General features: G+C 41.6%; 1 protein-coding gene across 8 annotated transcripts in view; it reads right to left on the reverse strand.

Annotated features, from left to right (window-relative positions):
* Positions 1–25,063, reverse strand: part of DHRSX (dehydrogenase/reductase X-linked) — a 233,550-nt gene that overhangs the window by 149,285 nt on the left and 59,202 nt on the right. For 7 of the 8 annotated variants that reach the window (XM_030572014.1, XM_030572059.1, XM_030572050.1 and 4 more), the window contains one exon: positions 14,083–14,151. The exons of the other annotated variant lie outside the window; for it this stretch is intronic. In XM_030572014.1, the coding sequence (XP_030427874.1) occupies positions 14,083–14,151 (69 nt within the window). The remainder of the gene's footprint in view (positions 1–14,082; positions 14,152–25,063) is intronic. 8 annotated transcript variants of the gene reach the window in all.

A 25,063-nucleotide genomic window follows, 5' to 3' on the forward strand; every position in this document is an offset into this window, starting at 1 on the left:
GATATTAGAAAGAACAGATTTCTCATTCACAAATAAATAATAAAAGAGGAATGGACACATTATGATGATGCAAGGGATACAAAACAATTTAGAATACAGAAAAATTACAGTATGTGAAACAAGAGGCAGTGGAAAGAAAGATGTAAAATTTGTCTTATTTAAATTGGGTATGATATTAAAGGAGAGGGCTAGAACAAAGTCTTAAATGTACCCCTGAGGGCTTATGTAGGATTTATACAGAGCTTTGTGCTAGTTCTCTGAATTGAGTGAATTTCACCCAGCACATAAAAGTACAATTTTAAAAATGTGTCCAATACCTGCTAGTTCAAATTGCTCTGCCATCCCTCCCACCCACACGCATACTCCTTGCTGTCTGCTCCTCCATCCACTCTGGAACAAAACACAATGGGCCTCCTCAAATTTCAGAAATTGTGCATGTTAAATTACCAACACATATTCTTTCCTCTCTGTTAAGTAGCTATTTGCTCCAGCCTCCTCCCATGTGTCTCCCTCACGGTCTTGCCACAAGTTCCCTCCCTCAACTCACATGCTCTTTCCCTCCTTCTTTACCCTTCTCATCTTGTACCCTCTTCCCTATCTCTTCTTTAATCCTTTGCTCCTACCAGTTCAGTCCCTCCCCACCTTCCCCATTCCCTCATCCTGCTTGGATTTAAAAATACAATTTAAAAAATGACCAATGAATGAACATAGGATTAACATGGTGTTTTTCACCTTTCTTTCCGAGTACTCTGTTTGCATGCTGTGCTCCTTTCCTCTCATCTTCAGCCCATTTTGTCTCTTTACATTGTGAGGTCTTTAGGGCAAGGACCATGGACCAGAGATTTATAAAGGCAACACCCTTTTAAATCTGGCCCCTTGTCTTCTTTTTAGAGATGAGTGCAATGGGCCCCCAATCCTGACTTTGTGCACTACCATAATATGAATAAAATACATAAATAACTTTAATTCATCTACTGATCAAGGAAATCGATTTATAGTATTACAATAATAAACCTAGTAAAACTGTCACTTTTTAAATAGTGGAAATATATTATCGCAGGACACAAATTTACCTCACCCCAATGATACAGGATACCTTTGACATCACCAATCACTATCTGGTGGTTACATGTGGTCAAACAGAAAGAAACAATATTAAGGGTTAGAAGCGGCCTTTTCTCGGTGTGCTAGGCAATGATCACTGCAGTTAACTATTAAAAGGCCTAATTTCTTTAGATAATACCGAGGGACACACTTAACCTGAAATCAAGCTGATTAAAAAAAAAAAAAAAAAAAAGAAAGAAAGAGAGAGTTAGAAGATCTTTCAGACACTACATCTGCCTCTGATCCTGCCCCCTCTCCCCTGCCAGTTTTTATGGGTTTTCCATCTTTTCCTATTTTAAACATTTTTTCCCTCTACTTCTCCTTTGTGAAAGACTGACATAAACAGAAAGAATTGTATTAATTCTACAAGTTGTTTAGTGTGGTTGGATGCCAGCCCCTGCTTGGACCCAATGAAGTCAACTGAGTTATACCAGGAGAGAATCTGGCCAGAATGAAGAGCTCAATTTGGAAAGGATGGTCGATGGGTTATAGACAAATAAGAACAACATTTTCATAGAACAACTGTCCCCTAGATTTGAGTTTCACCCCATAAAGTATTCAAATAAGCCAATGTATATATGTTTTTCACATTATTAAGCTGTTTTCATTGGCTGCATGCTGGACTGCTGTGCCAATAATGCCTAAAGAGCTTCTGAAGTTGCCTGGAGAGGCACTAAAACAGTGAAGACAATCTGCAGAATCAAAACCCATCTTCACTGACTAGCTGGATGGGGATATGGTGAAGCTGTACAAAATGCACAAATCCTAGTTCGCAGGTTCCTGCCTACTTCCTATGCTATCTTCCTCTCAGACTCATCATGCCAGACTGAGCCTGAACTCTCCACAGCATGTGCCTTTTATTGTGTGCTGAAGGAAATTAATTCCCTATAGCAAGCCCAGCCCTACTGCTTTGCAAATCACTGGGCTCAGAGCAGGCAGCAGTTCTTCCAGCTGAAGGAAAGGGGTTAATTCATTACCTGCCAACTTCAGGACATGGTCTATACATATTATAATTTGAAGGTGGGAAATTTGAAAGTGGTGTTTTGTTTCAAAATATTATCCCCATAAATGTGTGGTGGGGGGGTGGGAATAAAACTGAAGAGATTGTATTTTGAATGTAGCCTTTACAGGCTATACTTTCACACAACTGTATTCACGCAGAACTCATAAAAATGGACCAGATCCTCATAAATTCAATGGAACTCTAAAGAATGTGGCTGTTCGGCATTCAGATGGGAATACAAATAGAGAAAGATGACTAAGATCGCTAGTTCTCCCAGTGGGATTCATCTCACTGCAGAGAACAGCTAGGTTTGGGAGGGATCTGAAGGACCCAGAAGAGAGGAAACTCCTTTACACAGAGCACTGATCCTGTTCTGTTCTCCAGGCCACAATGATCTCTAACCCACTTGCACAAGTGTATTGGGGATTTGATGTAAGGAGAATGGCCAGAAAGTCTTTTCCCCTACCCGAGAATTACCCACTGCCTTGGGGAACAGGAAAACCCCTTTACAGCTGTGCAACACACAGAAGATGCAACCTGCCATGAACAGATGCCTTAAGTCCCATACCTGTTCCTCTTCAATGTGGGCTATCAAACAGCTGAAAGTAAATCCCTTTCTGCTCCGTAATGAGTAAATGACATTTTCAACACTCCAAAACATGAGGCCTACAGATTTAGTCAAAACATATTCACATTCTCAAACTTGGTAGTATAAAAGCATCCCATTTGAAACCTAGATTTCATCATTTTATATATATCACTGTCTTGAGATAATTATCTAGTGTAGGTCTGTGGCTGTTAGCTTAAATTGTTCTCTTTGATGAAGAAAGTCTGATGGGGGCATTATAGCCTAAAAATAGGGTACACAGAGGAAAAGATGCTCAACATTAATAGTATGAGAGGATTTTCTGCCATCTTTCACCTTCCATTTGCCCATTTTCTTTGGTTTCAACATACATGGGTTCACAACACTCAAGATTTCCTTTGAACTTTGGGTTCAGACAGAAAATCTCAAAGGGAAAGTCTGTGAAAGCACAGGGATTTCCCTAGTTTTCCTTCGAAGCTATGCAAAATCATGAATTTTCCATGATTTCAGTGCAAGAGCCATAAAATATGGCCAGGTTTGACTGAAACTGGGCTTAGCCTCACTTGAAGGTAGTGCTGTCCAGAGGAGAACACATCCATTTCTCAATAAATTTTGAAAAAAAGCTTTCAGACGTGTTTGAGAAAATGGAATTGCATTGATATGCCCATTTCTGGATCTAACATGAGCTTTTCAGGGGTCCAGGCCTCTATAGTGTGAGAGAGAGCGCGAGAGAGAGACTGACTCTATAGCTACTGTGACATTCCCCAGGGTGCAATCTGAACTGCTGTGTCCCCTTAACTCCAGGCTAGGATGCTTTTTACATTGTGTTGCTAGTGAACAGCAAACCCCTCCAGGCTCTGCTCACTCTCAGCCGCCAGCACGCAAAGTCACTCCCAGCTAAGTACCTGAATGCTATGCCCAGCCATTCATGAATTACATATAGGGCAACACCCACATGTCGCTCAGTCCCAGCCTTGCCTCCTAGAAATGTGCATCTTGTACCATGCAGTAGCCCACTGAACTGTCCAAGCTCATAAATAGTCCATCATTCCAAAAATGGTAACGAATATGTACCAGCCCTGTTGACCTGAGTAGAAATTTCCCAAACACTTCAAACGCACCGGTTTAGATAAAATAATAAAATAATAAAACAAGTTATCAACTAGAGAAAGATAGGCATAAAAGTCAGAATTGGTTACAAAAGAAATAAAGGGATAAACATATGCAAGCTAATTCCTAAACGTCATCAGGCTAAATAGACTTAAAAGCAAGAGGTTTGTCTCAGCATGAGCTGCAATACATTTCACAGGCTGGGTCCCCTTCCAGCCTGGGACCACTCGCTCCTGGGACCACTCCCTCCTTTGTTCAGTTCTTTGAGATCTGTTGTTCTCATAAGTAGAGAGATGGAAGGAGGAGAAAAGGGTCCTGTGGAGGTTACTATCCTCTCTGAGGATTACCCCTCTCTTCGCCAGGGTATAGACAAACAGTCCCCTTTGTACATGAGATCTGCACTGTATCTGGATACAAAGTCTATAGATTTCTGTACTGGGGAGATAAAACACTGACAAGAATTATTTTTCAATTAGGTCAAACTAAATGTTTGAAAAATGATTTGATTCATTTTGTCACCTTGAGTCAGGTCAGTACTGAAGAGCTACTCTTGTCAAACAGCATGAAATCAATAGTAATCTTGGTTAAAGTACATAGAATGTTAAATAAATGACTGTCTGCCACCAAGATATGGATGAAGGGTATGAAATCAAAATAAATCAGGCCCTGGTGACTGTTGACATCAACCCCGCACCCCCAGAAACATCACACAATGAAACAGCAAAAATGCAAATCCAGACATTAGAATTAGGAATCCAATGCAACTCATGTTACATCACAAGGTTTCTTCTGCTTCATTAAAGGAAATATCATTAGCAGGATTTTCTCTTCCAACTCAGTTTTATAGTCAAGGGGTTCACAAAACACTGCAAAATGGAGGCTCAGTTATTACTGATTTCCTGAAACTCTTTAGATAGCCTGTGAGGGATTTAGAAGTGCAAATGAATACCCCAGTTGCCATTAGGAATGTAGAACTAGAGCAAAGGTTCTATGCTTCATATAATCCTAATCTTCTTCTCCAAAGTCCTTTCACCTTCTCCAAAGTCTGCTTTCAAAGGCTGTATTATAGTCAAAACGTACTATTTTTATTGTGATCAGGGGCGGCTCTAGGATTTTGCCACCCCAAGCACAGCAGGCAGGTTGCCTCCAGCAGTTTGCCTGCGGAGGGTCCGCTGGTCCCGGGGCTTCAGCGGACTTCCTGCAGGCGTGCCTGCGGGAGGTCCTCCGAAACTGCGGGACCAGCAGACCATCTGCAGGCATGCCTGTGGGAGGTCCACCGAAGCCGTGGGACCAGGGGACCCTCCGCAGGCACACCGACAAAGGCAGCCTGCCTGCCGCCCTCGCGGCACCAGCAGAGCACCCCCCACGGCTTGCCGCCCCAAGCATGTGCTTGGCGTGCTGGGGCCTGGAGCCACCCGATTATGGTGGTGCCTAAGAGCCCCAGTCATGGACCAGACCCCATTGTGCTAGGTACTGTACTAACACAGGACTAAAGGAGGGTCCCTGCCCCAAACAACTTACAATCTAAGAACTTGTATATATAGCCAGGGCTTCAAAAACCTCAATATTCATTGAAATTGAGAGAGAAAGATGCTATAGCCCAATGGCAAGGGCACTAATATGGTATGTGAGAAAGTCAGGTTCAAGTCCCTGCTCCAATGACTGGCTATTTATGCAATGTGGAACAGTTTCAACAAGAGAAATTGAGAGCGACCGCATAAAATACCAATAGCCTTGGGGTTAGGGCATTCTCCTGGGCAGGCCTAGGGTCAACTCCCTGCTCCAAATCAGGCAGAGTGGTGATTCAAGCCTGGGTTTCCCAAATCCCAGGGGAGTACCCTAATCATTGTGCTATTGGGTGTTCTGGAACATACACATTGCAGCCAGATAGCTTACCTAAAAAATTCCCAGCCTACTTACCCCTACATCTATATTCTGTGTGGGTTACATGTGCTCTCATCACACCTGCTTGCAGGGACTGATCTGGTAAGATAGGTGGGAGAGAGCTTAATTTGAAAATCCTGCTGTGGTTTAGATGTGAGCAAGCAGCTCATTAGCTGTGGTGTGGCATCAGGACTTAGATGTCTTGGCAATTGCTCATCAGTGGAAACCTAGGCACCTATGGGGATTTAGGCACCTATGGAGTTAGGCAATAGCTGAGGAGTGATTTTGTGAATGTCAGTGGTGCCTAAATGTTGAAATTAGGTGCCTAATGAGGCAGACACCTAAATCTCTATGCAAACCTAGCTTTTAGCTCACATTTGGAATATTATCTTTACAACCACTAGTGCTAGTGTAGGAAGATCTGATTTTCAGAGGTCTGGGTACCAGTGGCTTCCACTGACTTCACTTAGAGTTGTGAATGCTCAACACTTCTGAAACTCAGGTTCCTAATATTTAAAAAAATGAAAGCTTGGATTCTGCAGAAGTTGAAGGCATTTGCTCAGGAAAGCTTCCTATTTCTATGGACAAGTGAACTTTTCAAACCCTGTGTATAACCCATGGAAGACAGGACTATATAAAACAGCCTTTGGAAGAGACCTGGAAGGAAAAAACCAAAACAAAATTGCCTTTTTTCTCTCTTAGTCTTTCAGGACCCTACTAAGATCTCCTTCTGAACTGGTAGGTCTGGAGTATCTCACATTGTTTTCTTGTGAGAGCTTCCAGGGCTTCAAAAAGAGTGACAAACTTTGGAGGGTATGAAATCCAGCACCATTTCCATCAGCGGGAAGGTCACCTGCATGACACTAGATCTCTTGAGATGGAAAAGAGGACCAAAGTGTTTGAAGAGTGAAACAGAAGAATTCTCAAGTCTTCCAGAGGTGATTTCATTTTTAAATTACTTTCCCCTAGTCCATCTCTAATAGAACAGTGTGATCAGCGAAATTCTAAACACCAGAGTCTGGTTCTATTAGGACATTATTAGCCCCTAATATCTACACAAAGATGTATGTGATTGCAACGACATTGGCACCCACCTCTTGCGAGGCCCCCCCCCCCCCCAGCCAATGGTTCTTTCGGCAGGTCTTTAGTGACTCAGTCCTCTGGCCGAGTCACAAACACTGTCCCCCATTCTGGGGTATACAATCTCTAGTTCTTTCTCACAGGCCTGCTATGGGGCCGTAGCACCAAGGCTTCCCCCTGGAGACACTGCCTTCTTTAACAGCCCACCAGGGGCCCATCTTAGTACCCTCAGTTGGTGTCCTTTCGGCAGCCTTCTCTGGGCTCAGTCTTCAACCAGACCAGCAGGGTCCATCATGGCACTGTTGCCTGGTCTGGCAAGGGTCTGGGCTTAGTCCCCTGGGATCAGCCTGCCTGCACTGACCTGTCTATGGTCCTGCTGCTCTGCCAGCCAGGCACCTGATCCTCAGCAGCTTTTCCTGGGCTCAGTCCTGCCTGCAGTGAGCTGTCCTTGATCCTGCTGCTCTTCCAGCAAGTCATGCATCCCGTTCTCCCTCTGCAAGCTCCAGGCAGCAACTGATTTCTCTGCTTCTGCTGCTTCTTTTTATATGGCCCTTATGGCCTTTGATTGGTCACTCCAGCACCCACTCTGATTGGTTGCTTCTCTGCAGACACTCTAGGCCACCTGGAGGACTTCTCCTCTGCTCTTTTCTGGGGCAGGGTGAGGAAGGGCCATGAGGCCTGCAGCAGGGGAAATCCAAACCTAGTCCACCCCATCACAATGATTTAGGATATGAAAATAATTTCTATATATCTTAAAGAACTTTGTTTCTCTAGCTAAAGCTATAACTGTTTGTTATGGGTTTGTTTTGTTATTTCCAAGTATCAGTTAGGAAAAAATACATAAAAGAAAATCAGGTTTCTTTAAAGCATAGCTTGATAATGAATTCCATTTCACATTTCCAATGGAAATGGGAATTATAGAAACTGATGGCTATAGCTGGTGTCTGCATTATGAATACATTTTATATTTGAAAGATGTTGCCTTTATCTCTCCAGATTTATAGCTTGTTTTTCTCTCTATGAACCATATGTGTAATTCTATTAGTGTTTGAACTGCCATCCTATTAACATCACATCTTAATTTCTAAGAAGTTAAAAGGCTCATGGAAAAAAACAGAAAATTCTAAGTTTTTTAAATGGTTTCAAACACTCCCTAAAAATTGATGAGTTTAAAATTAAAAGGCAAGCAACAAACACATACAAACAGACATACTTGTTGACAGTGAACATGTTTTCATGTTACAGTATTATGTAAAATGGAAGAAAGGCAGGGAAAATTGATTTGTTTGTCATTCGGTCCATCAGAAGTTCTTTTTATTTGCTTAAAATATTCCCTGCCTGACAGATCAAGGGCTCTTCAACTGTAGGGTCAGTGGCATCAGGGGTCAAGTGCAGAGCCCCATCCATAGTTCTTTCAACTTTACAGGGGTTCTAACCATCATACATTTTTTGGTCAAGCTTCTACAAAGACTTACATATAAGCTTATCCTGTTAGAGGTTTTGCTGAATCAGAATATTTCATAGTAGCTAATTGGACATGTTTGCTAAAATGTTTACTTGTATTGTTAATATTAGTAGTTATATGGTTGAAAAAATCCAGCACTAGGCTAGAAATCACCACACTGATGTTCTAATTGTGTGAGAATGCAAATATATTGATTCATATTTACATGCAATTACCAGCACTGAATGAAATGTAAAGTCATATCAATACTTGGAGCTAGGGATGGGATTCTTTCACTAGCTTTCATTGAAATAGCATGCTAAAAATAATAGCGTAGCATGGCAGTAGTGAGCAGGCTATCCACCCCGACCACATGCCCACAAGGTTCAGGGGTGTGCGTACACAGCGCGGCTAGCCTGTACCATTTCCCATGCTACCACATCACAGTAGCTCAATGAGATCTAGCAAGAGGGAATCACTCCTTTAGCTTCAAGTGTAGACATAGCCTAAATGCACATACTCAAGTGATCTGTGGGAATTTAGAAGTCTTTGGCACAAATTCTGCTCTTGGTGATGCCAGCAAAAATATAGAGCAACTCTACTAACCCGGTCTCTCTGGGTTTATATCTGTGTAAATGAAATGGGCTTTGACCTGTTGAACACAAAGATACATAAGAATTAAATTAATATAAAAATATCAACAAAATCTCTTTTCATGCTCCATTTGTATTAATGAATGAAGATGGAATTGTAAATTATCAAAAGTTTATACATAAACATGAATTCTTTTACGTAGCATAATACCAAGGGAAGGCCTTCATAAACACAGTGTGGGACCTGGAGCTAAAACAATTAAGCTCAAGGGGAAAAATGTAAAAGTTAAGGGGAAAATTAGGCGTAAAACCACGTTAATCACAAACAGCTTGAAAAGGAGAGGTTTGTGATTTATCTTTCCCAACATTTACTGTGACAACTAATTCAAATTAAAATATGATCATAACACATGGCACACTAAATCCACAGAATTAATTGGACTGCTATTTGGAACACAGATTATAAACAGAATTGATGAGTAGTAAGAAAACCGCAGCAGAGATAGAGAACAGGTGCTCTCTATCACTGTCGAAAGATGCAGTAGACCGCTAAGTAATAGCCATGCACCAGATTGCATCATTCCCAATCAGAGTCAGTCCGGGCTGGGTGAACATGTACCACATTAGGGGGAGCTCTGTATCTTCAGAGGCACGATCCTTACTTCATCTCTCCTTAAGATGTTGTGATCTGCATGCATCTGCCCAGCCTCTCCTCCTCTTTGGTATGACATGCACTCCTAAAATGCTAGGAGACAGCAGTCTTTGTGGCTGTACACAGTGGGTAGAATGGACAGAAGAAGGCTCCTGGCTCCCTCCTTACACCATGCAATTGCCAGAGGCAAATTTTTCCCTGTATTAATAGATTAGACTCATGATAAAATTTTATTTAGGAAAGGAATTTCCACAACAGAGAATTTTTTTGATTAATTCCAGTCACATCTCTTACCACTGCAACCTCTTCCACTATTTCAGAGGAGAAATCCCTTAAGATTGCCTGCTAATGAGAGAGAAATATTTCCTAGTCATTCGAATTTGACATCTAGGAAAGCAAATAGATGGCATTCATGCATATTATTGGCTGAAATTAAGACGTTCCCAACCTACAAGTCCTAATTCATGGTCATGTCGCTACAATGTGGCTTTTGTTCAAACATCTTCTTTATCTGTTTAGCAATAAATCTTGAAATGTTCTTCCATTATAAATTATCCTAAATGGGAACAGCTCCCTTTTAATGAAACTTTTTTTCTAAGCAATACATTCATTAGACTTTATCTGCTTAGTGCATATATGCCACTAAAAGTGTTTGAAAGTTAATTATGCAGAAGATTATCAGGATAGTAACGATTATCATTACAGAGTGGATAAATAGGTCTCAAATTTCATCTTTTGAAAAACTGGCATACTAATAGGATCGAATCCTGCTCACAGAATACTTCAGTTGAAATCAAATTGCCAAATTCACAGATAGCATACACAGCAAAGCGATTGAGTCAAATTCTGTGCTCACTTGCACTCAGGGGCGGCTCCAGGCCCCAGCATGCCAAGCGCATGCTTGGGGCAGCAAGCCGCAGGAGGCGCTCTGCCAGTACCACGATGGTGGGAGGCAGGCTGCCCCCGGCAGCTTGCCTGCAGAAGGTCTGCTGGTCCCGCGGCTTCGGTGGACCTCCCACATGCCTGCGGAGGGTCAGCTGGTCCTGTGCTTGGGCTGGCAAAATTCCTAGAGCCGCCCCTGCTTGCCATCAAGTAAATCTAAGGTAACTTCACTGACATCAAGTGAGTTACTCTGGATTTACATCAGATCTTGAAAAATCTAATTGCCCCTGTAACCCACTTGTGAGTGTGTGTTGTGTGTTACAGATGCCTCTGTGCCCAACTTGCAAAGGATCTGAGACTTTTACAGTCCTATCTAGAGAGCCTTAGCTTGTGAGTCAAACTGTAGAGACTTATGTTTTTAGCTTGGAGGTCCCCAGCTCAGTTTCTGGTGTGCTGGCCAAGATGGTGCTGTCACATCAGTTCATATGGGAACTTTTCCCTGAAAAATGGGGTGGTGGGGGTAAGGGGGAAAGGGGAGACTGAAGACATCAGTGTCTGATGACAGAAAGCTTTCCCTAGTTCCTGATCTTAGCTTTTTGGAGCAAGGACCATATCTTTGTATGTGTTTTTACAGCACCCAGCAGAATGGAGCCCAAGTACTGATTGTGAGCTCTGGATGCTGCTGCAATATCAATATTTTTTTACACTAATAATACAAAATCAATTTTTAAAAATTCCAGCCTTATGGTTGGTAAGATAAACTTCCCACTATGAACTGAACATAAATAAAAAAAGTGTTGTTTTCCTGAAGCAGCAGACAGACTGCTCGAGTGACTCAGATGCTGAGCATACTGTCAATGTGGTACAAACCAGGTGGAGCAAACTGTGCCTGAGAGACCACTCCCCCCCCCACACACACACACATTCTGGGGACACTAGGATCCACACGTTGCCTTCCCTTCCCTCCTCTCCCCTCCAACATGTGGTGTTAGGATAAAGCCATAATGAGGAGCCAGCCAGGGATTCCAGCCGGTAGGGGCAGGAGCAGCCAAAGCAGGGACCTTTGTCCTTAGGAGAATGTTCTACCATTTTGCCTGGACTTTCTCTGCCCTATGCTGATTGGAAGTTTGCTTCAACACTTGCCCCTACCTCACAGTCTCTTCACCTCAGTGCCATTCCACAGCTGCTCTTCTTACCCTCTTCTCCCCTGCCCTGCTATGTTCTTCCCGCCACCCTTCCCAGCAATGTCTGCCATCCCTTCCCTTTTCTTTCCTGTTAGCTTACCCCTCCTTTATATACCCACCTAAAGAGGGAAAAAAAGTTAAAAAAAATACATGGAATGACATGTTGTTTGCTGCCATCACATTGTCACTCTGCTTGCTTATTAAGACACTGACCCCTACAATGTCTAGCACAATGGGGTCCTGGTCCATCACAGGTGCTCCTAGGCTGTACGATAATATAAAGAATAAATAAGAAGAATACTCACTCACTTGCTACAACTTTGACATAATTCTGGCTTCTACAGTAAACATCCTTGAGCCTTCCCAGAAGTCTCCCAGCAACACCAAAGAAGATTGGACTTGACCTTTTTGGTATTTCTAACTTTAAAAAATACCATTCTTTATCATGAAGAGGAAAAATAAGCACAAGTCCAAGAAAACATTTTCAATATATATTTCAAGTGAAATCCTGACCCAATTGAAGTCAATGGGAGTTTTACCACTGATTTCACTGGGGCCAGAATTTTTCTCTTTCCATTCATCTTCAATCCTAATGGTGTTCCCCCTGCCCCCTTCACCAGGAACAGGATTCTACCTTTTGTTCCTTGTACTTGTACAACATAGAGTAGCTATACATAAAAATCCTCTCCAAACTAGGTCGTATTTTCAAAATTAAATTAATAATTTTCTATAGTCTGTTCGGATACTGACCAATTAGGATCTAAATTTACTGATGCCTCTTAATCATGTACTGTAGGCCAGACTTGAAATATATATCATCTTTAGGTACAGCCTCAGCTTACTGAAACTATTGGTTCTATCAATTGTAGGTTGAAACAGTTTATCACCCAAAATCAGAGCTTCCTTAGTTCAGAAGGTTAGGTGAGTCCAAGGCCCTAGGAATTTCTAGGATTGCATAAATGGGATAAGAGATCTGGATTCTTCAAATGGGGTGTAAATTTACCAATATAACTTAGTCAAAATGATTTGGTCTTTCTCAGAAATGAAACATCCAGGAAAATGTTTAGAGAAGATAGCAATTACCCTATTTCTTTAATGATTCTGACTGTTAATTTATGATGCATTCTGAGGCAATGATGGGTGCCCTTTTTTAAAAAAATCAAAAGATAAACCTTAATGAAAGTTTTTGTTTTTTTCAGTTATCACAACAGTAAATATTAAAGACGCATCAAAAGCAGAATCAGCTTTTAGAAGAAGCCATGAAGGTCCTCAATAGGGTGGAGTTCAACACTCCAGTATCTGTGCAGCATTTTTGGCCATGAGATTATACATCAAAGCAGTTATAGTGAGTAACCACAAATTACTTTGGAAGAACTACACCCAGTGGTTTCAGAACATAAAACTAACTGAGAGAATGGCCTAGAGAATAAATTGCAAACTAGAATTGCCAGGAAACAGAGTTTGCTATACAACTTTTCTCAGAAATAAAGCCACTTTCCTTTTCTTACAGCCCTACTTCATCACTCATTCAACAGTTTCAAAAGCACATGGCTAAAGTAATCATAAATTTCATGGTGAAGCAGTTAGACTTTGATTCCAGCTGTAATAAAGCTGTGTCCACACAAATCCAGTCTTCTCTTTTTTAAACAGACTAGTGCTCAGACTATATCAGGGTCTCCTTTGGGTACAGTAGAACTTAATTCAACCAGTTGATGAAGGTTTGAAAACTAAGAGGTCTTTTTTAAGAGGTTTAAAAAATTATAATGAATCAACACTATCAAGTTCTACCAGCCAATCAATTAGATTGTGCGTTGGAATGTAGAAAAATTGTTTCTACTTGTGAAGTTTCAAGGATTCTGACTCGTACAGATCAAACACTTTGCATAAGATGGATTTATTATGGTTCAAACTGCTGTATTAAAGCAACCCAGGACACTACTGACAAACTCTCTTTTCTTTGACATATCTAGGCATTTTAAAGGTACACAGTTGTTGAGATCAGAGAATCAACATTCTCTCAGGCTAGAGCTCTAAGCTTAAATTCTCCTCAAGTGCTAGCTGCTACTTTTCACTGCATCGCCTGGCAGTTTTTGTTGCTTACCTTGAAAGTTTTTTTTTAAAACAGAATTTTGTTACTAATGTCTGTAAGCTCTAGTCATGTGCCAGTGAGCAGGGCTGGACAGGAACCCACATATCTTATATCTCTTCACTGTTAGCACTCTCTTCCCAAACACACCTTTTTGCTGTGATTTCCCGCACCACGAATGAAGAGATGTGGGCAAACTCTCTCTCTCTCTCTCTCACACACACACACAGTGAAGTACTGCAGTCCACACAGGCTCTGCAGAACCGACAGCCAGTTCTGTTGTATCTTTACATAAAATCAGACAGGATGATTCAGGAACTCATTTCCCAAAATGCAACACTTCAAGAGCACACGATCACACATGCTTATTTGTTTGCACATAAATACCATGGAAAAGGATTAATCTGTAACTCAGGAAGAAAATTGCCATGAAGTATAACAGCAGCTGTTTTACAGATGCATACAGTATCGTACCTTTTCCATTCACAGTTTCTTCTTTTATCTTCCTCACTGCTTCTTGGCCTTCACTTTCATCGTTTCCAGCTGTCATCATCAAGAAAATGCAAAATTAATAATGCAATCATCTTAAAGACTGTTGAGTACCCAGTCATCCCACAAGTATGGGTTGACCGCAATGTAAAATGCCACAGTCAGAAAGCAAACAACAAGAGAACAACAAGAGAATTATTTATTGCAATCACACTAACAGAGGTTTCAAAAAGCACCATACAAATATATTGCTATTCACACATGACTGGACTGTTTTGTCTCTTCTAGTTATTGCATGAAGGCTGGACAGCCACATGCTTAAGCAGCTGCAGTTAAAACCAGATCTGGTGATTCAAGTGAAGCACATTTCAGAAACAGAGTCTGAAACAGTCATAAAGCAATATGCTTGGACTGCATAGCATTTCTTTTTCCAAAACGAAAAAGAACTGATGGGATTTCATTGAGTATTTTGGTGGATACTCACTAAAATGTCCAGTCCATCTGACTCAGTGCATTGGCACAGTTCTTACTAGCATTAATAGAAAATAAGTGTTAGACATCAAAGATAGAGAAGAGACTCTGCCCTCATGTTATTGAAGTACAGGAGACAATCTAGTTAACAATTGGATAGTACTCACTGTTTGGCAGTTGCTTTGTAACAATGCTGGCTTTGGAACAAAAAAAAAAAAATACTGTGCTTCATAACAGTTTAATTTTGAAAGCTGAATTTATCATTCTGTCTATCCATCAACAGATACAGAGATTTTCCCTAGCACCCATCGTCACAGCATTTGAGTCCTTCCGAGGTAAATTAGATGCACATAGGAAGCCCCCTAATAAACGATAAAAAGTCTTCTGACGCCTCTAGTTATAGAAAGACTGCCTGCATTTTTATAAACCTGGGTGATAAGGAAGGTTTTATTTTTCTTCCCCCTTTTTTGATTTGTCATTGTTTATTAGGCTATTTATGCATTTATTTTGCTTATTTATCTTCCATTTATTTGTTCCTTTCTCTTTCTGGTTACTGAGGGAGAGATCTTTCACAGAAAAGTTTACTGTGGCATGCTGAATAGTTCAGTTAGACAGGATTAGTCTGACTTCATCTGGGAGCTCCCTGTACGCCCTTGAGAGAGAATATTTTATCTCTGGGACCTCATTACACTTCATTCTGGATTGTATAAACGACACAGTCCAAGAGCGAGTGGAGGGATCAGACCAGCACAGGGGTGATGTCTCCCAGGCCACTGCGGGGGTAGGCTAATGCATTCTGCAGAAGCTGGAGCCTCTGTGTTGCTTCCACATTTAGCCCCAGGTACAGGGAGTTACAATATTCTGTCTGGAGGTGACAAATGGAGGGGTTCATGAAATGGAAGGAGAAGATTCACTCTTTATATGAAAGCAGTTGAAACAGGCAATGTTGCCAGTTAAAACTGTTAATGGGAAGACGGCTTGCCTCTAAACACCCACAAGCATACTGGTCTATAATGGTATGTACAGATTAGATCAGCTTTTCAATTTGTTTTTGACCTCCTCTTATGAACCATTTTGAAACAAAGCAAAGAAACACTCATTTGTAGTATTTGTTTTTTGCAAAATCCATCTGGGGTTTTATGACACACAAACATTCAGCTTGATCCTAATTTCTGGAAATAGATGCAGTGTCAAAGAACAAAGCCTACAGTGAAACTACCATGTCTGTGGAACTCTACACAAAGCCGCTATGGGCAAGGAATCAGCTCTCCTCACTCTTTCAGCTTAAGTGATTTCCTATAATGGGGTTTCAAAAATCAGTGTGTCACAGTGCAAGATACAGTTATGTTAAAAGCTGACTTCTGTGGCAAGCCCTGTGAGGGTCCCATCTGATCCTCCTTTCGTTCAGCATTTATCACACAGTGAATATGCATATTAAAACCTCCAGTGACTTGATTTAACTCTCAGTATGTTCATTTATTTTTCAAAGAACTTGCATTGCACAACAAATTTTAATTCACATTATTTTCACTGTTACATTAATGGTTCCTCATTAAAGCTCAGGACCCTCCGAACGAGCTCAGTTTATCTTATTTGCATATTTTAATTCAAGACCATTGAGACAAAAGAATCATTCTACTAAATAGCTGCTTCAAAACTGTTTCCATATTAGCATAAGAGGGAGTTTTGGAAACATGAGTCTAGGAGCTAGGAACATCATAAAATTAAAAATTGCCTTGACCAAAGCTGTTTGTGTGCTGGAGGCTTTTGAAATGAATTTTGCAAAGCAAATGCTTCAGGGATGACTAAAGAGACTGAATAAGTGACAATATCCTTATGAAAAGTTCAAAGTAATGTATCACAAAAAGATACAGTAATATGGTAAGAGTAATCTACACTTCTGATTTTATTTAAAGAGATGAGTGATTCCTTACTTATTAGGGGCAAAGCAATAGCAACATTTATAGTCAAAGCTGATAAACACATTCCATTATAATCCCTTGTTTCAGTTGCTTTTACTGTAACAAACTAACGATTTGCTCTGAAATTTTCCATGCTTGATCTTTACCTTAGCATCATCAAGTGATCCATCCCCTGTCGCCCATGCCCAGCTTCTGGCAAACAGAGACTAGGGACACCATCCCTGCCCTCCTGGCTAGTAGCCAATGATACTCCTTCATTGTCACCAAACAACTACAAAGGATTAAAGACAGGAAGCAGCAGCTCCACTGAAATACTGTTTGGAAGATCCACTGGGATGGGAACCAGACCATGAATTCTCGTCTCACTTTTTCCATGGACTAGTTTCAATATTCCACTCACTTATAACCCTTATTACTGAGGAAGGGTTACTTCTACCTTAACACACAAGAAGATAAAATGCTCCCTCATTTAAAAACTGTTAACAAGATTTTGAAAGGTTTCATATGATCACTTTGGGCAGAACTGGGAGTAGACTTCATGTGTAGCTGAATCTCATCTACTTAAACATGCTGCCACCTAGAATGAACATGCCAAATCTATGTGCTTGGCTACTGTGTTCGCAAAACAGATCTACTCCTGCATGCTCACCTTTAAAAAGCTCGTTAAAATCCACAATTGAATGAGTCCTATATGTAAATGCAAAGCATCATTATCAAATAATTCATAGCTAAGAGTCCTAACTTTCAGTCTCCTGCTTTAAACATTGGACCACAGTTCCCTTCCAGAGCCAGGAACACATCCCAGTTCCTTGTATTGTACTGCTGTCTAGCAAGTAGTTCTGTAACCCACAAGTAAAGTGAGCAGTGCACACAAAGGAGAACAGCTCCTCTGAGCGCGAATTTAAAATGTTCCAGTGTGGTAGTAAATTCTGATTTTATTTTTCAAAGTCACCAAGCAATATTTAAGAATCATATGCACAAAGTCTATCATCTGTTTTATGTAGAACCTAGACAAAAACACAAAATATGTTACATCCTCTCACTGCAGACTCTTCAAACAAAGCTGTGCTGTAGTCACCAGGAATGTTGATACTCAAAGAAAGGACAGGTCATAACACTCCTAAGCACCATTTGAAATATCCTTACTGAAATGTCCTATAAAATGTAATAAGGATGAAAACAAAAAAAAAATTCTAAATTTTAAAGGGTTCCACAGAAATCAAGATAAACAACCACAGAATATAATGGAGTATAATATCCTTTCAACAGAATTTTTAAAATATTCCATACAATTTCAGAGAAATATGTATGTCTGCAAAATAATAGCTTTGGTTTTAAATGTCTAACTAGAGGTTAATCTGCATTAAAATTCTATATGACCGTAAAAAGTCAATGTTTATTATTTTTATTTATATTACGGTAGACTCTAAATGGGAGAGATACGATCGGGGCCCCATCGCATTAGAAACTGTACAGTCTCCTAGTAAGAGAAAGGCCCTAATCTGAAGAGCTTATAATCTAAATAGACTTGACAGACAAAGGGTACGTACAGACTACCCGCCGGATCGGCAGGTAGCGATCGATCTGCTGGAGATCGATATATTGCATCTCATCTAGACGCGATATATCAATCCCCGAATGCGCTACCGTCAACTCTGGAACTCCACCAGGGCGACAGGGGAGCCATAGCCATTGATCCTGTGCTATGAGGATGGGAGGTAAGTCAAAATAAGATATGTCAACTTTAGCTACGCTATTCCCATAGCTGAAGTTGGGTATCTTACATTGACCCCACCCAGTGTAGACCAGGCCAAAGAGTAGGTAGGGATTCAGGGAACCACAGGCACAGAGAGGCAAAGTGACTTGCCCAAGGTCAGTGACAGAGCCAAAAATTGAGCTGCCACAAGGAGAAAGATAAAATGACAAGTGTCTAAGTGGTCTCCAAAAAACAAAGAATGCAAACGATAAAACTATTAAAAACAAAAGCTAAAAAAAGGACTTAGCACTGTGCTTTGTATTAATAAACAAACAAACAAACAAACAAACAAACAAACCCAAAGCTGATTCAAAAGGTCTATAATTTTTCCACAGCAATATCTTCTCAGTCATTCCAACTATTGAGCCTTTGAGGTAGAAAACTGAGGACAATTTAGACCACTCAGCAACAAGGAATTCTCTCAGTATGTGCCTGATCCTGCTTCCATTGCTGTCAATGGCAACATTTTCATGGAACTTTAATGGGAGCAGCATCTGGCCCTAAATCTATACATTCCAGAATGAATCAATATATACTGTATCTGACTGATATTGTAAAAGGTTACAGAAGGGAAGGAAAGCAGCAGTGTAGCCGACATCATACAGATAGCTGGAGTGAAAAATTGGAGTGAAAACGTATGTAAAAGATGCTGTTCAAGGTTTTGTTTTACTAACCAAGAGCCCAATCCAAAGTCCTCTAAAGTCAAGACAAAGCTTTCCACTGATTTCAATGGGCTTTGGATCAGGCCTTAAAAGATGGTGCCCAACAAAGAAACTGAAGAACTAAGTATAGTTATTTTAGCAGAGTCAGGTTATTGAAAATCCAAACAGGAGAGAATGTTGTGTATCACAAACAGGGCTGGCATTCAAATACAGAAAGATGCACATTGCTAAAACAGATGTAGTATTCTAAACTAGAGAATGAGACGTTTAAGACCTGAGAGAGTATATGGTATGAGGACTAAATTCAGACATGGTATAAACAGCCACAATGTTGTGTTTTAACATGTTTGTAAATGACCTCTTCGAACTTTTGTGACCCACAGTAGAGTCCCCTTCCTGGATTTTTTTTCCTCATTGACTCAATGAAATTGTGCTCACTTTCACCACTTCTGAATTTCGCCATGAGAATTTGGAGGTGAGCAGCCTTCACTTGATAAGAACTGCCTACCCTAGATTCAAAAAGCTTGGGAGAGTTTGGCATGTTCATATCCATTAAAAGAACTTTGAGAAAAGTTGCTTAGAAGAAATAACTGTCTTGGGAACTTAGACTACTAAGCTACTTAAACACTTTCCCCACTTCTCCTTTCTCTACTAAATGCATAATATTTAGAGGGAATAAAAAAAATACAGCTGGTCATGGAATAATGTATGCGAAGCTGGTCTATCTCTTTTCTGACTTATTTCTTCTACTTTGTGCCATGTAAATAATGAAATAAATGCAGGTGAGACTGATTTTTCAAAGATACTTTCAGCAATCAAGTCCAAAAAATAAAACTAGTCATGCAAATTTGACTGAATAAATGCATAAAATAAGGCATGATTGAAGTGGGATGAAAAATTCTATTTCTCAGTGAAACACTACAGCTAATAATGTATAAAGCAAATAATAAAGCTAGAGTATAAACTTAGTTAAAAATATTGCCCTAGTCTTCATTTACATATATAAACACTGCATGTCAAACCATTTGGTTACATGACCCAATGGGCTTTGGATCTGATTCTGCCATCTTACATTGAGAAGAACCTCACTCTGAAGGTCGTTTCAGTGGGACTTACCACAGAGCAACATATTATTCCGTTTAATTAAGTGAAACAAAATCTGGTCTTAGTAATTCAACACAGTTGAATGATTGTATGCATTATTGGTACTCCAGATGCGTTATCCAGGTATTCCAGAGGATTCTGAACTAATGTTTTATTTATTATTATTAAAACACATTTATCATGGTAGTGCCTTAGGGCCAAGCAAGAGTGGGACCCCATGGTGCTAGGCACTACACAAATACAGAGTACTAGATCAGGGGTTGGCAACCTCTGGCACGTGGCTCACCAGGGTAAGCACCCTGGAGGGCCGGGCCGGTTTGTTTACCTGCCGCGTCTGCAGGTTTGGCCAATCATAGTTCCCACTGGCTGCGGTTTGCTGCTCCAGGCGAATGAGGGCTGCGGGAAATGACGTGGGCTGAGGGATGTGCCAGCCGTGGCTTCCCACAGCCCCCATTGGCCTGGAGCGGTGAACTACGGCCAGTGAGAGCTGTGATTGGCCAAACCTGCAGACGCGGCAGGTAAACAAACTGGCCCGGCCCACCAGACTGCTTACCCTGGTGAGCCGCGTGCCAGAGGTTGCCGATCCCTGTAGTAGATTCTCCCTGCCCTGAAGAGAGAACAGTCTAAATAGACAAGACAGACACAGAATGGGGAAAGAATTAGAACACACAAGCAGAGTGAGCACTGTGATAGCAGTAAACGGCATGTTAGTTCTATTTTTGGGGGGACAGTGCCTGGCATTCTTAAGAGGGGATCAGCTAAATGGAAATAAACAGGAAGGGAATTAAGGTGAGGGGGACAGGTCAGGGGAAGAGAGGATAGGAGGGGAGGGTTTGGAGTGAAGTTGAGGTGAAGAGACTGTAAGCAATGGGGAGAGAAAGGGTTGGAGCAAACAGTGAATCAGCACAAGGCAGAGAAAGTCCAGCCTAAGCTGTAGAAAGTTCTCCGAATCTCCAAAGGCTGCTTCTGCTCCTGCCTGCCTGAATGTCTGGTGGGGAGGTGTCTGCTCTTGCAGATCACCTGGGGAGGAAGAAGAGGTATCGTCTGGGTCCTAATACCCCCAAAGTGGAGGTGTCTCCCCTACATTGTGCTGAGTTCTGGGGGACAGTGGAAGAAAGGGGTGCCTCCAGCTGGGCCCTATTTTACTCCCTTCCCCTCAGTGCAGCAATCCCCATTTGAGCTGCTTCTACCTTTGCATCATGATCAGTGGAACTGGAGTCAGAGGACTTATGTTCTCTGGAGGAACTGTTATTGACAAGACACCAGTGGAACATGGGGAGTTTGGCTGGAACTCAGCCACATGGACAGAGCAGTCCTCAGGGTTTAATAAAATTTCACTTGTTCAACTTAACCTGCATTCAGCTTCACTCTTTGTGAGGGAAACATGGTGGCACATTCTGAGCTGCAAGTTCTCTGCAGGGCAGCATGAGTCATAGAATTCACTCTGAAGTCCCCTCAGAGACCTGAATCTTTCACTCTCAAATCTAGCCTAGCAATGGACCCAGTGGAAGGTGGAGTTGGAGCTGTACAAAGTCCTAGCCATGCAGGAGGACAACAGCAGCAGGAAAAAGGCTGAGAGGGCTGCAGCACTCTGGAGCTTACTGCTGCCTCAAGCTACACAGCAATCTTAGGAGCCCTGGGGACCCATTGCTCCCTAAAGTAGAACGATTCTACGGCATGGCACAGGCTTTTCACTAGAGATGACTCTGAATGGAATGGAACAGGCCCCTATTTTGCAACCTTATGCACATGCAATTTTGGGGACTTGATATTTTCCCTAATGTCCAACAGGATAGTTTGCAGCACTTGGGATAACCACCTGCAGGGAAGCCAATCTCACATCAGATAGATACTTAGACATTGGAAGTGCAGCAGAAGCCTCAAGAGAAAGGATGGAAGCCCTAGGAGGCACAACACCCCCAATACTACGTACAGAAAGACAACAGCAAAGAAGAGCAGATGGCCAGGGTTCCACATCCATAGTGAGATGCGTTTACTGTGACAGACAACATGAGTGGGTGAAGGAAAAGTGCCTGGCACTAGGACAGCAGTGCAAGGAATGTGACCAGTTGAACCATTTTAGCAGTGTGTGCAAGAGCAGAGGAAGGTCTCAGAAAGAGTCAGTCAGATTTGTACAAGAGGCAGATTGCACATCAGTCAGCAGGGATGACATCATGACTCTCTCCTTGACTCTAAGAGCATATCAAGTCCTGACAGGAAAGCAACAAGGGTACAATACCAACCTCCATGCATGCACAATGTTTTGAGGGAAACATCCAGCACAATTCCAGGATCATGGAATCTCCTGCAGTGTGATTCCCCAGAATTAATTGGACTTGAACACATTCATTATAAAGAGCAGGCACAATCTAATAACGTACAATGAGTACATAATGCAACCCATAGGAAAATGTGATCTAATAATAACTAACCCAACCAATAACAGATGGTACCTACAGAAGTTTGTGGTGATGGGTGGTGAGCTCCACACACCCTTCTTGACAATACATCCATACAAGTCATGGATCTGATCAGGGTACAGATTCAGAATTTTATAGCGGCAGTGGAACAAGACAGTGTAGATAATTTTAAAAGTATAGGAGGGATGTTTTCAAGTGCAACTGGGGTGCCTCAAAGAAAAGTTGTGACTGGAAACAGATCATAGAATAGAATATCAGGGTTGGAGACCAATTCCCAACTAAATCATCCCAGCCAGGGCTTTGTCAAGCCTGACCTTAAAAACCCTTACGGAAGGAGATTCCACCACCTCCCTAGGTAACCCATTCCAGTGCTTCACCACCCTCCTGGTGAAAAAGTTTTTCCTAATATCCAACCTAATTTCCCAAAGTGGAACCTGTGTGCTTACCACGAAGGAAAATTCCAGTGGCACTAGGGAGTACACAAGAAGTTTGAAAGTCTGCAGAGCAAGGGTATCCTAGTACCACAGTGGTGGCAAAGAAGCCATCAGTCAAACTGTGCATCTGCATAGACCCAATGCCACTGAACCCGACATTGGAAAGATGCCACTATCCATGATGACATCTTGTCAGAGCTTTCCAAAGCCAGAATCTTGGACAGTCTGTGATATGAGGACTGGGTTTGGTCACAGAAACCAGGACAGAGTTCAGCATGACGACAACACTTGCAACACTATCTGGCAGTTATAGATGGCTGCACATGCCAATATGCATAATGCCAGCACAAAAGACGTTCCAGAGAAGTTTCACCCAGCATTGTTCCCAGATGGGAAGTGGTGTTAGTTAACATCCTGAGCAGGGCATATATACCCAGAATCAGCAAGTTGGGAGGAGAAGATGAGGACACTGAATCCTTTAACATGCTGTACTGTCTCCCAGTTTTAACAGTGAAACTGATGAGAATCAAATAGTCTATAGAAAAGGACACCCAACTATAGGCAGTAAAGACAGCAATTCTACCAAAGCCAAGTACTAGTAGGGGCAGAACTATTTTTTCGCATTAGCTAAGAGTGTAGGATGCAATCATATTTTTTAAACAAAGAGCTGTTGTCTCCACCTCATTACATAAGGACTTCATGCGAAAAATACATGTCTCACACCTGGGTATTGACAGCTGACTTAAATGTGCCCTAGAATGTGTTTATTGGGTGGGAACAAATACACAGCTCTGCTCCTTGATAGATGAGTGATGCCTGATAGTCATGTGATAAATGCCAGCAGAAAGACTCTTACCACATAAGTGGCCCACCTTACCATGGAAAAAGGTGGAAGCAGACTTATTTACTTTCAGTGAAAAGCTGCACTTGATTACAGTGAACTGCTATTCAAATTTTAGGGATGTCAGTGCCCTGCCTGATACAAGAAGCAAGCCAAACTTTGTAAGATATGGCATTCTGAACACTGTATTCACCAACAGCAGCTCCCAATTTGCCTCAGAAAAATTCAAAGTAATTTGCAAGCAAATGGGAATTTGACGACCCTACCTCCTCCCCACCAGTTGACTCAATTGGAAAAACAGCTAAAAGTCTGTTACATAAGGCAGTTTCTTCTAGTTCAGACCCCTTGTTAACATTTTTGGCACACAGGATTACCCCATCAGAAGGGTCCCAAAACAGTCAGGGACAGGCACTGATGGGATGAAGAACTAAAATCCTGCTGTCAATGAGAGGAGGTCTGTTGCAATCAGAAGGATGGAGACACCACTGAGAAGAGATGTCCAACAATCAGAGAATGTAGGCACTAGAGCACGACAGGTCAGCTAAGGACCTACTGGCCCTAGAAACAGGCATTCCTGTGAGGATCCAGCCACTAGAGAGACACCAGAAAGAGTCAGCTAAAAGATCCTGAAGGGGTGCAGTGGCATCAGATCATATAAGATAAGTAAGAGGGACAAGTGATCCAAAGGAACAGGAGGCTGTTACAAGCCAGTAGACACAACAGCCAGAGAGCCTAGAGAGATCATCACAGAACAGAGAATTATTCAGAGACCAGCCCCACAAGGAAGGAGGAGATGGGTAATTCCCAGGGTGGTCACCTGTTGAGGAGACCAAATTATCTTCAAGAAAATGTAAACAACTAAGTCTGTGGTAAAGATGAGACTCCAATTTGGCTATATGTTAGCAACTTCTGGACGAAGGAAAACAGATTGGGGTCTGGGCATCAATAATTTGTTTTAAATGTTTATATTAAAATGTTTTTAAATAGGGATGATGTATCATGATGAGTGGAACTGAAGTCAGGGGGCCCATGTTCCTTGAAGGGCCCGTTAGTGATGGCACACTAGTGGATACAGGGAATGCTATGGAGTTAGGCTGAAAGCAACTCAGCCACATGGAGAGACCAGTGCACAGGGTTTAATAAAGCTCCACTTCTTCAATTTAACCTGCATTCAGCATCACTCTTTGCAAATGAACCATTTCCTACTGGCTGGAATATCATGTATGAATGTATGCTTTTCAGAATTTTTTAAAATGGATTTGGAATCTCTCAGAAAGGATAATTTTAATCATGTTCACCATTTACAGACAGGATTGACTGATCCAAATGAAAGACTGGGATATTTTCTAGCTAGAT

Source organism: Gopherus evgoodei, chromosome 1 (genome assembly GCF_007399415.2).
Source record: "Gopherus evgoodei ecotype Sinaloan lineage chromosome 1, rGopEvg1_v1.p, whole genome shotgun sequence".
In the NCBI taxonomy this organism is placed as follows: Eukaryota; Metazoa; Chordata; order Testudines; family Testudinidae; genus Gopherus; species Gopherus evgoodei.